Below are 13,996 nucleotides of genomic sequence, written 5' to 3'. Positions count from 1 at the left end.
AACTCAAATGGGAGTAATAAAGGGTGCACGTTTCTATGCGCCTGCTTCTGACACACCCCAAAGCCTTATTCACTCCCGTCTGTCATACCTTAGGATACTGTCTGTCACCCCCAAGAGCTGACCACTCACTGACCCTCAAGCCTCTGAACTCTTACATGGTCATTGAACACTTTTCCCTGGTTCCCATTCTGCATGCCCTCTGGTGTAGTCCACAACACCACTAGTGAATCACTTGACACAGAGACTCATGTGGAGCTTAGTCCCTTATTGTCTGTGGCTGTCAGCTCCTCCATATGTTGCTTCTCCATCTGTCCTCTCTTTAAGGCACCCTGTGATGGTTTGAATATGCTTGGACCAGGGAGTGGCACTATTAGGAGGTGTGGCCTTGTTAGAGTAGGTTTGTCACTCTGGATGTGGGCTTTAAGACTCATCCTAGCTGCCTGGAAGTCAGTCTTCCACTAGCTGCCTTCAGATGAAGATGTAGAACTCTCAGCTCCTCCTGCAGCATGGCTGCCTGGACGCTGCCATGTTCCTGCCTTGATGACACTGGACTGAACCTCTGATCCTGTGAGTCAGCCCCAATTAACTGTTGTCCTTCTAAGAGTTGCCTTGGCCATGGCGTCTGTTTGCAGCAGTAAAACCCTAACTAACACACATACACACACTGTTTTTATTAAGGCCTCCTTTTGAACCCTTCTCTTTTTTCTCCTGTTCAATTTATGCCATGCCTAAGGCCTTCAATAAGTTGTATACAGCTGGTGACTCATTATTGTCTACCATGCAAGAATGAACCCTTAAAGTCTGCCTTCACTCTGCCAAGCTTATCAAGTGACTGAGCCGTTTTTGTGTTTTTTATTTCATGATGTCTCCTGACTTTATTTCTCCATTGTGATCCTTATAACTCAACATCAAAACAAACGTCAAAGTGTTAATAACTAAGAGACCCCAAAGAGCTGGGAGCAGATCCGCGTGAAAAGAATTTCAATATCATTTTCTGAAAAAATTTGCCAACTCTTTCCTCATGGTTAAGATCATGTCTGCCAATGCTGCTCATGGGAATAGAAGAGTCATGGGAAATGACTCTTCTAGAAGCTTCTCCCTTTATTCCCATCCCAATCCTGCTCCAGAGCTTACCAGTTCTGCCTGGAACCCTCTTCCCTCACAGCCTCTGGGCCAATTGGGTCTTAGCATTGTCTCATTAGAGTTGGGATTTCGTTATGAAATTTACAAAAGCAAAGTATTCCTCCTGGACATTATGCCCTTATTTAAGCCTCCACGACTCACGGCTGTCTGTTAGCTCATGTCACCAACTTTCCCCTCGACCTCCCCCAACACTTCTTGCTCCACATCTACAGAACGCCACGTCGTGTGCAGCGTGGTGTTACAGCCTCAGCTCCCACTGTTTCTCTGCTCAACAGAAGATGAATGGAAAACGCCTTAAGTGAAAGAGCAGGTAACGTCTGTCTGTCTCTCACGCTCGACCCTGGCTGGGAAGAAGCTGCTGCTCATCTAGGTTTTCACTGCGTTCAAGTGAGTGCAGGTGCATTAAGTTTAAAAACACCGCAACTTCAGGTGCAATCACGTGGAAGGCTTACGTATTACGCCATTATCGATGATTATTGTTTTAAATTCATATTGCATTTGATCCTTGCTGTATATTTTAATTTAATTTTCAACTTTCTAAAGATATATATATAATATAATATATATAATATATATATTATTATATATTATATATATATATAATATATATATATCAATGTTTTGCCTGCATGTATGTATCACACCATTTGCATGCTTTGTGTCCGAGGACACGTCTGGAAGAGGGCATCGTATCCTCTGGAAATGGGGCTACAGATGTTTGTGAGCCACTGTGTGGGTGCTGGTGATAGAATCTATCTGGTCCTCTGCAAAAGCAACGAGCGAGTGCACTTAACCACAGAGCCCGTCTCTCCAGCCTTACACTTTCATTTTGAGAAATGATTTTCCACTAAGAGACTTCACTGGAGAGTTGACAGCCTCAGAGAGACGATGCCTGTATTATGCCAGAAAATGTTCAGAGATACAAAAGGGCAGGGATCTTTGAGGCTTGGGAACCTTTAATATATTAAATCCCACCTATTAGAAATTAGAGGCACTTGTTAATTTTCTCCTAAGGGGGGGAAACAGCTGGCATTCACAGCTCGCTGTGCAAAGATCATCAAGGATGATGGAAATTCATTGGGTAGACTGTGGCTTAAAGAGTATTAACAATTCTTATTCTTTTACTGGTTTCTCTAAGGAATAAAACAGATAATAATTGGCATTCAGAACTCCACTCCATAGGCCTTAGAGCATGTATCTTTAAGTTACTGGTGTGAGACGCACCCAGATTAACAGGAGAACATGACGACAAGACACAAGGGAAGAGAGATATTCACCACAGTTTGAGGCATCACGATTCTACTAAAATTCTATTAAAATATAACTTTAAAGGTCCTTTCAGTCAATGTACACCATTGGTTTAAAACAACAACAACAAAAACACTAGACTAGCCTAATAAAGAAGAGAACACGTTGTTACTATTTCCTGGGGAAACCTACAACAAATTCTCAGAGACATTTAGACGTGAAAATTCCCCGTGTCCCACAGTGCTTGGAATTCCCCAACACATGGTTTATATTTCTGCTCGCACTTGGGAATCTTCCTTCCAAGAGCTTATGGAGATACGGACGTACTTACCTCTCCTGGCCGGATTTTAATGTAAAAGTTGTTCCGTTTATAAGAAATTTTTAGGACCTTGGGCCAAGCAAATCTGTTTATTCGAAGCCGGTCACGATAGATCAACAGACCGCTAGCACAGACTCCTAACATGATCTCCACTCCTTCCGAATCCTGGAAGAAATAACGGGGCAGGTTCTCACTCATTTCCATTTTCTTGCAGGTACGAGATTATTTAGGACTCCATGACAGAAGGTATAATTGACTAATTTAAATATAAAAAAATACTGCTGCAGTTTGTCAAGCACCACTACCACATAATAGCATTTTAATGATGATATTTTTCACTGTGGAGGGCTGGAAAGTTAAATCAATTCCCCGAGTATCCTCAGACTTACAGCAGTAATACTGCATACAGAGTGTGTAATACACGTATGTGTGTGTGTGTGTGTGTGTGTGTGTGTGTGTGTGTGTGTGCAGACATACACATATGCACAGGCATGCACAAGCATGCGCACACACACACAGACACACATGCACAAGCATGCACAAGCACACAATACACACACATGCACACACACACACAATACATACACACACATGCACACACACGCACACACATCCATAGTCTTTATTATGAAATTCTGAGGTGTAGAGTGGCCCAGTCACCTTGTTTACAAGGTATCATTGTGACATCTGTCCCGCCTTGGAATGTTTTATGCATGGAAGTCTGTAAAATGGACTCTGCTGTGGCTTGTGAAGGATAAGACAGGACAACATCACAATGTATGTAAGGTGCAGTGCCCCACAGCTCTGGAAGCAGAGGACAGGAAGCTTCACAAGCAGGTCCAGCCCACCTAGGAAGTGACAGGGAGGTCTCTGTCTGCTAGCTGTCACGGGCCTGCCACCTTGGAGTCACTGTGCAGCACCAGATTCTCCTATGTGGTAGGAGTTACTAACCCCAAGACCCTTGCCATAAGCAAAAAGGAAGGGTCTTGCCTCTGTAACTGGCCAGTGTTGGGTCTGCCCAGCATGTATCAAATCAACATGTTTGCTAGAAGCAAAGGTGAATGAAACAATGGAACTATGGAGTCTGTAGCTCATTAACTGCATACGAGCAAAAGATATTTCTGTCAAAATTCTGCCAGAGGCTACCCCTTGAGCCAATCTCAAGGATCTCTGACAGTAAAGTTTTCATCGTTCTTCTTGGGGGCATCTCTCTGTGACGGCACTCACATACCTACTGCGCTGGCTCTGTAGACAGACCTGAGGTGGGTCTGCCTGTTCTGGTGAAGGCAATGGGTTCTGTTATCAACTTAATTGATTTTCATTCATTTCTTTATGCTTTCTGCAGCAACAGGAATTAACTTGGATCTTTGCTTTGAACAACAGACTCGGACTTGATTGTCTGAGGTCTTGCTACGTGGCTCCGGTGGCCTTACATGCTCAATCTTCCTGCCTCTGTCATTGCAATGCTCACAGTGTTTACCACCATATGCAGTCTTTCTCTCCACTCAGAGTCACTACTGAACTATTACTGTCCTTCAATATTTCAATCACAGGGCACCTGAGAGGAATACACACACATGCACATACACATATACACACACACCACACACACATATGTACACACACACATACACACACACACATATATATATACACAAATGCACACATACACATATACACACAGACCACACACACATACATACACACATATACACACATATATACACATACACACACCACACACACACCCACACACACACACATACACATACATACTTTATAATCTTACATCAAATAAATAAATTTAACAAAACCTAGTAAGACAGATATTAAGGGATTAAACAAGCACATACAGATTTCCTAAGAGAAAACAAATTATTTTAGGATTGGTTTCCCAAACACAAGACCATTCTCAAATACAGGTATTTCTTATGGGGTCCAAGGTGGCAATCCGGAATGTTTAAATGAATCTGGAGCTCAAAGACACGAGTGCCATCCACATAAGAGAAGCATCTCACTGATGCCATCCACACAGGAGAAGCATCTCACTGATGACCGGAGATTAGCACTAATTTAATCAGTTTAATTTCCTTCTTGAAACAATAGAGCACGGCTTCATGAGAAAGTGAAGTCTACAACTGAATCATTCGTTATACTTAATATTCAGATAAAAATCCTGTAACAGGATGCATTCCACTTCCATAACTCATTCTTAATTGGCAAAATTTCAAATCATATTATTAAGTAAAAAGTGGCCATCTATTTAAGTTCAGTGGCTACTGCTATGTTAAGTGGTTTGATTTCCTGGTAGCAATGACCCATCCGGTGCCGCACTTCCCTAAAGGATGCACTAATCTTTATTTCTAGGTAGTGAAAGGATCACGGTGTGTGAGGTAAAGCAAAACTTGCTGCGTTCACTCAGATTATCTTGCCATGCTCGTTTCTTCACCTTTTAGCCAACTGGAGAAAACATGAAGATTTAAAATAAAGTTTCGCTGGATGTCTTTAGTTTTATTTTGAAAGCACTACCCAGATATATACCTGGCATAGCAGAAAAGACAAAACAAAACACCAAAAAACAAGCAAAAAAGGACCATGCAGCTGACATCACCACACACACACACACACACACACACACACACACACACACACACACACACACAGAACAAGGAGCTTGGGCATGCAGCATACTAGCATTCACCTGGCATAACCCATCAAACCACACAGACATCACCCATCAAACCACACAGACATCACCTATCAAACCAGATGCCTACCATTTTCCTGTCTAATCTCACAGTAGATTTGCCTTGTTTCCCAAGAGCTCCCCCAGAACAGGCTGACACACCCCAACTCTGTCTACACAGCCAGCACATGTGAATGTCGTCATAGAGAGATGCCCCCAAGGACAGAGAAAGTTCATTATCCATAGCACTTACAGAGCAGAGACCTCCTTCTCTTTGTTTATCATGGTTGTGAGATGTTTGCTTGACCTTGGCCACCTGGAATCTCTTTATCCCTAGGCTTCAGGATGGACAGTGAAAAAGACTTTGCTTCCTTAGAAGCTGTAATCACACATTCTTTTGAGTTCTAGACTGTAGCTGGGGACCTCTAACAGAGGTCAAATCCTTGTTCCTATGTAAGACGGATACTATCTTGTCAGCCTCAGGCAGATGGAACTACCCAGGATTGTTAAGGACTGACCCTTTGAAAAGGTCAAAAGAGATTCCATCTCTAGAGTCCCAACCAAGTTCACATATTTTGTTGATAGGAGCTTTTAAAAGTGCTTCTTATATTTTCACAGCATGTTTGCTCCCAGCTTTCTAAATAGTAGATTTGCAGTCATGCACTCAGCCTGGCAATGCTGAGGAGGATAATTCTAGACAAACCATCACAAGGGGTCAAAACTGTTCTATGTCCTTGAACGATCAAAACGCTCCTGCGACTTAATTCCAACTTCTTCCTTCCCAGATGCACTTCAAACATTACTAATAACTACGTCCCTTACTAGTTAGGAAGGCAGTCCTTACCCTGAATAGCTACCCCCTAAGTTGCTGTACTTTTAAAGAAATCTCATTTCAAAGCACTGGTTATATGGGTCAGAGTAATTAAACTTTAGAGACAGGATTCTTTAAATTAAACACAAACTCACTGAGTGCTTGGTGGGTTCAAAACGGGGGAGGTAGAAACAGTGCATAACACGTAACAGATGAACACGCGTGGCTTTGGACAACGTCAGACAGACAGACAGGAGCAGGACTGTTCAGATAAGAAGGGTATGTTTAAGGACGGGGTGGAGACAGGGTAGGGGGCACAAAGGTCACATGTCATCGGAGAGTGAGAAATAGGTTTATATCAGGGAGGCAGGGAGAATTAGGGCTCCTAGGTCAAGGGCAAGTACTGTGAATCAACAGGAAACAGAGACTTCACCTAGGCCTGGTTCCCATGAATTTATGTCTGAGCCAGGAAGTGTGCCTACCTCCCTACAAAGATGAACGATGTTTTTTTTTTTTGTTTTTGTTTTTTGTTTTGTTTTTGTTTTTTGTCTTTTTGTTTGTTTGTTTGTTTGTTTTAACATGGAATAGAGTTCAAAAGCCCACAGGTTTGAAAGCACAGAAATATTTGTTTCCATGAAATGAGTTACAAGCACCTACCTTTGCGTGGTGTAAATCTACCCCATACATGGAGAGCTTTTTGGCGTTCTCCAGGAAGTGCATCTCTGCTTCCGCTGGCGTCATTCCTCTGGTCAGGGAAAAGTAAGTGTTACATCTTTCCAATCAACTAGAACTGAAAATGGAAAAGCAACAGGCCGGCTCCTGCACGCCCGTCTGTCTGCTGCTTCCCTTTACCTGGGAGGCCTGAAAGATCTCTCACTTAGTTCCCTCCTAATCTGGTACAAAGGCCTCCACTGGGAAACCAGCACATTCAAGTTTGAGCATCTCTAATTCAAAATTCCAAAGCTGAAATGCTCTAAAAATCCCAATCTTTTAAACTATTGAGATGATGGTTTGAGGCATTCCAAAAAAAAAAAAAAAAAAAAAAATACTGTATAAGGGCACCTGGAGGTCACGCACATCAGGTGTTTATGAAGCATAACTGGAATTTCCTATTTAGATTCTCATCTCATCCCAAACATAGTTACTATGCCATATGTCCATAGTCTGAAAACATCTGAAATCTGAAACACCTCTGCTCCCAACCATTGTGAGTAACAGATACTTAGCAAAAGCGTGGGAAAATAATCTTGAGACATACAGCTTTGTAGGAACATTCAAAAAAAAAAAAAAAAATGCCTGGCTACTTTGAGAGTGAGTTTACCTAGGCCACCATTTTAAGCACGTGTTGGCTCCGCCCCTCCCTTAGACCCTGGAACCAGAACCAGGCCTGAGACCTGACGCTCCCACCGCAAAGCCCACTATGAGTGCATGAGGGCTCTCGGTACCGACCTGTGGCTCTTGTGCAGTTCGATCACTTTATCCTCCAGTTCTTTCGTGTGGTTTGGCGCAAAGCGGAACTCGCTAATGTAGTCATTTCCACATTCATCAGGATCGTAGTCCCCGAGCTCTGACTGCACCGTGTAGGAGCCCAGCAGGGCGAGGGTCACGAAGGAACAGGGTAGCCGTCCAGACACAATATCATCTCGCAGCTGCAAGCAGAGGTAGTACCTTCCAGGGACCGGAAGAACAAAGAGAAAGCTAGCGTTACCACGCGCTGAAAGAGGAGGAAGGGGCCGTGCAGGGAGAACAGGGTTCTAAAAACACCATATTCGTGCATGAGATTACCGAGGAATCAGACATAAGCACAGCATTTAGTAGTCATAAACAATTTCTCCCCGGACAGTTACCTCTGTAAGGGTACATCTGCATACTCTTTTAACGATGTCAACTATAATCAATCGATCTATGTAAGGAGGAGCGAGTGGGTTATGAATGGTATTTAGAGAACCTACAAGCAGGACCTTTTCGTAATAAAACAAGGCTTAATCAACCAAGCTCAGAGTGAAAGACATTTAAAGATGTATTTTCCTAGTATTTCCATCATCAGTTGGGGTGAGCTGAGGATGGCCTTGTCTGGTATCAATGCGAGGAGATGCCCTTGGTCCTGTCAAGGCGCGATGCCCCAGGGCAGGGAGGTGGGGGAAGGGAGATGGGATAGCGGGTTTCTGGAGGGAAAACTGGGAAAGGAGATAACATTTGAAATGTAAATTTAAAAAAAATCCAATAAAAAAAAAACAAAGGATGCTGTTATGTAAAACCACCAGAGCCCGGCAGTCTTCCGGGAGGTCTTATCCTCCTGAAGTCTAGACAACAGGATTTGCAATTCAACCAAGCTAACCCGAGATAACCCAACAGGGTTAGGAGCTCTACCTAACCCTGGTTTTCTAAAAACCAGCAATTTCTACTCTTTTATCTCTCTCTCTAGTGTGATGCCTTCCTGGAATCTTGCTGACACAAATTCTGTAAGTCTCCTACCTTGAAATCTGGGAACCTTGTCATCATAGGCAAATAGTTTTAAAAGGAAAAGATTTAAACCCCCCCCCCCTTTTTTGTTCATATAATTCTGCCATGATGTCATAAAGCAACTGCATTAGTGGCCGATCTGTTTTCTGTTTATGTGAGATTCATAGATACAATACATGAAATAATAAAAAGATTGACAGATAACCTCCCCACAGGTGACAGTAACAAGTTTTAATGGTTATATAGTCATCTATGTGAGAGAAGTCTGCAGTAAGTTTGGCCACAGACAGATGCAAAGTCTGTGTAACTCAGTTATTAGAATTCTTACACATCCCACGGGTTCTAAGGATTCTACACCAGAAGGCGGGAGCTGTGCATGAACTGACAAGTCCAAGCACATTTAGGGTCTATAAGCACAAATCAGTCATAACTAAGAGCTCAGTCCTGAGCAGAAGCGTCTTTATAAAAGACAAAGCACACTTTTTCTCTAATTCGTTACAAACATAAAAGATATCCCCGGAACTAATCACTACTCTTCTCAAGGATTTTGATAAAATTGCCTTCCAATGCAGCAAGTGGAGGGGCACTGGTTTGAGAAATTTCTTTTCTTTGAAAAACCTTCCAAAAAAAAAAAGTATGAGGCTTACACAGAAAATCGTGTGCACACGGGACCAAGTCATCTTGGTCACAGCCTCACCACCACACACGGCAAGGGATGGGAAATTGAAATCACAGCGTGGAAACATCAATAGAGACATGCAGACTGAGAACAACGGTCCGGAATGCCCACGTCTTAGTGTCTGCCCCGAGATCCAAACGCTGAAAGGCTAGTCCAATCCCACGTGATGAGCTGGGTGGGGCTTCGAGGGGTGGTTAGATTCGGAGGGAGGAGCTTCATAAATGTGATTGGTGCCTTTAAAACAAGCTACAGGAAGTCTCCCCGGGGAGGGCACAGTAACAAGTCAGTGGTCTGCGACTAGGAAGCAGACCCTCACCAGAAAGACTACCACTAGCAAACGTGTCTTGAACTCGTAGGCTCCAGAATGTATCAAGTAAATTTCTGTTTGTCAACCACGGTCTCTGGGGTTTGGGGACGGGAGCGGGGACGGGAGCAAGAGCGGACTAAGTTACACGGTATGACTTTTGTAAAGGGAACCCCCTTTCGTTCTCTAAGCTCAGCCACCAATCGGGAATATTTGTCTGTTAGACCCATTTCTTAATATCTTCCCAGATATTATATTATATATTCCCAACTCTTTCACTGATTCGTGTCTTCTCCTCCCTCCTAATCTCTCCCTCCGTTGGGCTGTGAACTTTCAGGTTGGTAACACAGAGAGAAGCATGTAAAGACATTTGTAATTTAAGTTTAAAGCAGGATCCCTCAGTGTTGCCGCTATATCACGTATGGCTGGATCCCATGCGGGGTGGGTGGCTATCCCAGTTTTGCACGCTTCCCGGAAGTCCAGACAGACGAACATATCAGCCTCTCACTGGGGGTTACAGTGGTGGGAACCCATGTTTGAGCTCATTTGGTTGCCTCTCCTTTGCGCTGTGCGAGGCAGTGACTGTCAGGCTACCACAGATGCGTGCATGCTCTTTCTTAGCACACCCAAGACAGGCATGGCTCTCCCAGCATGCCTACTGTTCCCACAGCCAACTTTCAAATACCTGGTGATATCTTCTGATAGCTGGGCAGGGTCTGGTGGGTAAAACTTCACATTAAATGAAAAATGCCAAGCACCACCTGCAGGGATAGGACAGAAATCAGAACAAATCCTTAGGGAACCACCATCTACATATGATCTTAAGTCAAAGCTCGGAGTGCCCCGACACCGCAGGGCAGTAACATCAGGCACCTTTGGACCACTGTTATCCGGACTCTAGAGATAATTTAATTTCAAACCTTGACCCCAATCAAGTCATTTACTGGCCCCTTTAGGAATCAAGGAAAGTGACCAAATTTTCTCCTTTCTCTCATAATCAAGGATATGCCTCTGTCAAAAGTAAGGGAAGCAAACCACAGGGGTGACCCTGCACCACAGAGCTGGAACTGGCTAGATTCACTGCTATGAATTTCTCGGTAGCATGTATGCCAAGCACCAACAGAACTCACATCTATTAGGGCCTTTCCACTCTGTTATTGCAAGCCAAATCCCATTAGGATAAATGTCAGGGGATGAGCAAACATATATTTATTTTATGGGAAAGATCTGTGGTAGTGAATACTGCTTTCAATAAATGGGCTGCTCTGTAGCTGCTGAGAATTCCTTTCTGACCCAAGAGAACTTTTGTGGATACCCGGATGTATCAGAGGGACATCACTCATGCCTCACACCAGCCCTTTTATACATTGGGCTATGTTTGGCCCATGGCATCGTTTAAGTCTTCTCCAGAAGCAAAAGTGTCAAGCAGATGTTGGTGTCTCCATTCCCTGACCCATCTGTACATGGCTACCCTTAAAGTGTCACCTTGATTTACTGAGTTTTTGGATTTAAGATGTTTCCTCGGAGCTCATGTTGAAGGCTTGGTCCTCACTGAAGCTGTGCTTAGGCAGGGCCTCTGGGATATGACTGGATTATGCCAGCTACAACTTCATGACTGGATCAATCCCTTTACCGATTCATAGCATCATGGGAGGTAGAGGAGGGACACTTATAAAAGTAAGTCCTTCTCCTGCCACCTCCCCCTCCCTGGGAGTAAATGAGTCAAGCGACCCCGGAGCTGTGAGCTAAAACCAACCGTTTTTCCTTTAGGCTGGCTCCTGTCAGAAGCTATTGGGCACACTGAACTCCACGCTCCGATAACGGAGCGACTGCCATCAACATAAACAGGAGGCAGAGACACACTCGCTTTGACCTTTTCTGTATCTTTGTTTTTAGACATAATCTCTTATTTCTCTTGCTCATTTCTCTTGGCTTTAAGATACAGTGACCTATCAGATTCTGGGCATCCCTCCTCTGTGACACCGAACTTGTTTCCCTCCGTCAGTGAGTACACTAATGGTTCTCTAGCATTTCCTCTGGAAGGATCTGCAAAGCTCCTCAAAGGTGCATTGACATTTGTGCCATGGGCTTGCTCCATTCCGCATTTCTGTGACCCAGCCCTCTCCACACTGTCCTTCTCTACTTCCTTTGCCTGTGGAAGGACTTTTGGCAACTCCAGGTGCCCCACAAGCCATTCTCAGACAGCCCAGACAAAGGAGCACCACCATATATGTTTCCCCACTTCCGTCTCCTGCAGGGGTGGCAATGCTTGGCTCTGTCAGTGTTTACATTTCTGTCACCAATGTCACAGCTCCACTTGTGACTTCTTGTTTATTCTCTGAACTACCACCACCTACCTCCTGCTTAAGGTTCTACATGCCAAAGAGTCGACAGCATCCAGTCAGCCATTACTGGTTGCTCAATACCATTTTCAAGATATTCAAGACACGAATGAAACACGGGCTTTAAGAATCATAATGCGTAAATGTCTGCCATTCAAATATATTTTTTGGTGATCCTTTTCCTACCCTTTCAAAAAGAATCTTTATTATTGTGAAACTTGTCTTATTTTGTTTTATGTTCCTATTGATTCTGGCTCAGTTCTCATTAAAACAGATCCCCTTCAGTGTCTAACAATAGTCAGGTGACATCAGGAGCTGGCTTTACACCAAGCAAGTGGGATTCAAACTAATGGATTACTCATGGGAAGAAGATTGATTGCTCCTCGTAATTTTCATGGACTTCAAGTAAGCCTTGGCTCCATTGACAACTCAGAGTTGGAAACCAATCACCAGAGAGTATAAGCGACTTTTCAATACAAAACCCTCATTCTACTTATTGATTTGTAGATGAGAGTGAGCCCAAACATGTTCTGAGAAATGCCAAGTTTCTAAGCTTTATCCTGGAGGCTTCCATTCCTAAGCCTTGGAATATTGTGTTGAACCTTCGGTTTTAGTAAGCATCCTAATTTGGGAGGTGGCTGTGATGACCTCTATTACAAAGGAGTCACCTTCTTAAGCTCATGCTGGAACAACTCCGAAGTCTTTCAGTGCAAATTTCAGTGGAAATTTTAAGGAGAGAGTGACACAATCTACATGCCAATCATGGACCCAAACAAAAGCCAGTGAGATGAGACACTGAACCAGAGATTACTGAGAAAATGAAATTAGGAGAGAGGAAAATCGAGGGAGAGAGGGGGTGGGGAGAGAGAGAGAGAGAGAGAGAGAGAAGAAGAAGAAGGAGGAGGAGGAGGAGGAGGAGGAGGAGGAGGAGGAGGAGGAGGAAAGATGGAAGAGAAAGGGAAGAGAGAGAGAGACACAGACAGACAGACAGACAGACAGAGAGAGAGAGAGAGACAGAGACATGGTGAGAAAGGAGGGGCTCATGTAAAAGGACTGACAGACTCTGCTCCAAGGATGGCCTAGAGGGAAAGAGAACGCAGCCCCAACACAGTGATGTAAATACTGTGTGTGCACCATGCAGTATTTCAAATTATAAGCTTTTGATAAACAAAGGGCTGCCTTTTATTAAAAGATTATTAATCTTCAATACTGGTCATATATTAAAATCTAACCATCTTTTCCTAACACAAGTCACTGTATATCACATTGCTATTACAGGTCATAAACTACCTTACTCTATAACATACGATTTACATTATATAGTAGAAGGCAAGCTTTTTAAGCTCTAGTGTGGGTGTATAAAACACACGACCCGGAGTGCTTTCCTCAGAACAAGCTGTCCAGTGTCAGCATTTACATGAATCCAAGACTTAAGAGTTCACCAGCTTGGTCTCCAGTCTCTGAAAGATCTCATCCTACCAGTTGGGTAGGGTCTTGCTAGTAAAGATGTTGACCTTACGCAATCTTCACTAAGACAAATAAGTGGAAAAACACTGTTCCATTTTAATCTACATCTGAACACTAGATCTTAGCAACTTGCTTAATATCATTAGCTACTTCTGTCTCAGATCTGAGCTGTGCTTATGGAATGGTCTCTGTCAATTAGGAAATATACACTTTTTTGTTGTTCATGACTCTCTCTTTGAGACGGAGTCCTACTTAGTATCCCAGGCTAGGTATTGAACCCATGATCTTCATGCCCTAGCCTCCTCAAAGCTGGGATTTACAAACATGTGCCACTAGGCCCAGCAGAAATGTCCATCTCTTGTCCTTAGGGAGAGAGGAAAGGTTGCCAAGGACAACGGATTAACTGGTTTGCTACCCCCTTTCAAAGTCACCAAACGGTTAATTTTAGCGTGGCTCCATACATTAGTGACCATTTTAACATGAATAATTAAGTTTGGAACTTTAAATACTTAAGTGGTAAGTGCGGCAAAACCT

General features: G+C 43.5%; 1 protein-coding gene across 1 annotated transcript in view; it reads right to left on the bottom strand.

Moving 5' to 3' along the window:
- Positions 1 to 13,996, bottom strand: part of Epb41l3 (erythrocyte membrane protein band 4.1 like 3) — a 123,654-nt gene that overhangs the window by 33,807 nt on the left and 75,851 nt on the right. Inside the window, exons 6-9 of the mRNA XM_032901729.1 lie at positions 10,339 to 10,414; positions 7,657 to 7,875; positions 6,865 to 6,952; positions 2,723 to 2,875 (exon numbers count right to left, since the gene is read on the bottom strand). Of these exons, the coding sequence (XP_032757620.1) occupies positions 2,723 to 2,875; positions 6,865 to 6,952; positions 7,657 to 7,875; positions 10,339 to 10,414 (536 nt within the window). The remainder of the gene's footprint in view (positions 1 to 2,722; positions 2,876 to 6,864; positions 6,953 to 7,656; positions 7,876 to 10,338; positions 10,415 to 13,996) is intronic.

Source organism: Rattus rattus, chromosome 4, assembly GCF_011064425.1.
Source record: "Rattus rattus isolate New Zealand chromosome 4, Rrattus_CSIRO_v1, whole genome shotgun sequence".
NCBI classification, from domain to species: Eukaryota; Metazoa; Chordata; class Mammalia; order Rodentia; family Muridae; genus Rattus; species Rattus rattus.
The sequence above is the reverse complement of the archived record's forward strand: the minus strand, read 5'-3'. Positions and strand labels throughout refer to the sequence as shown.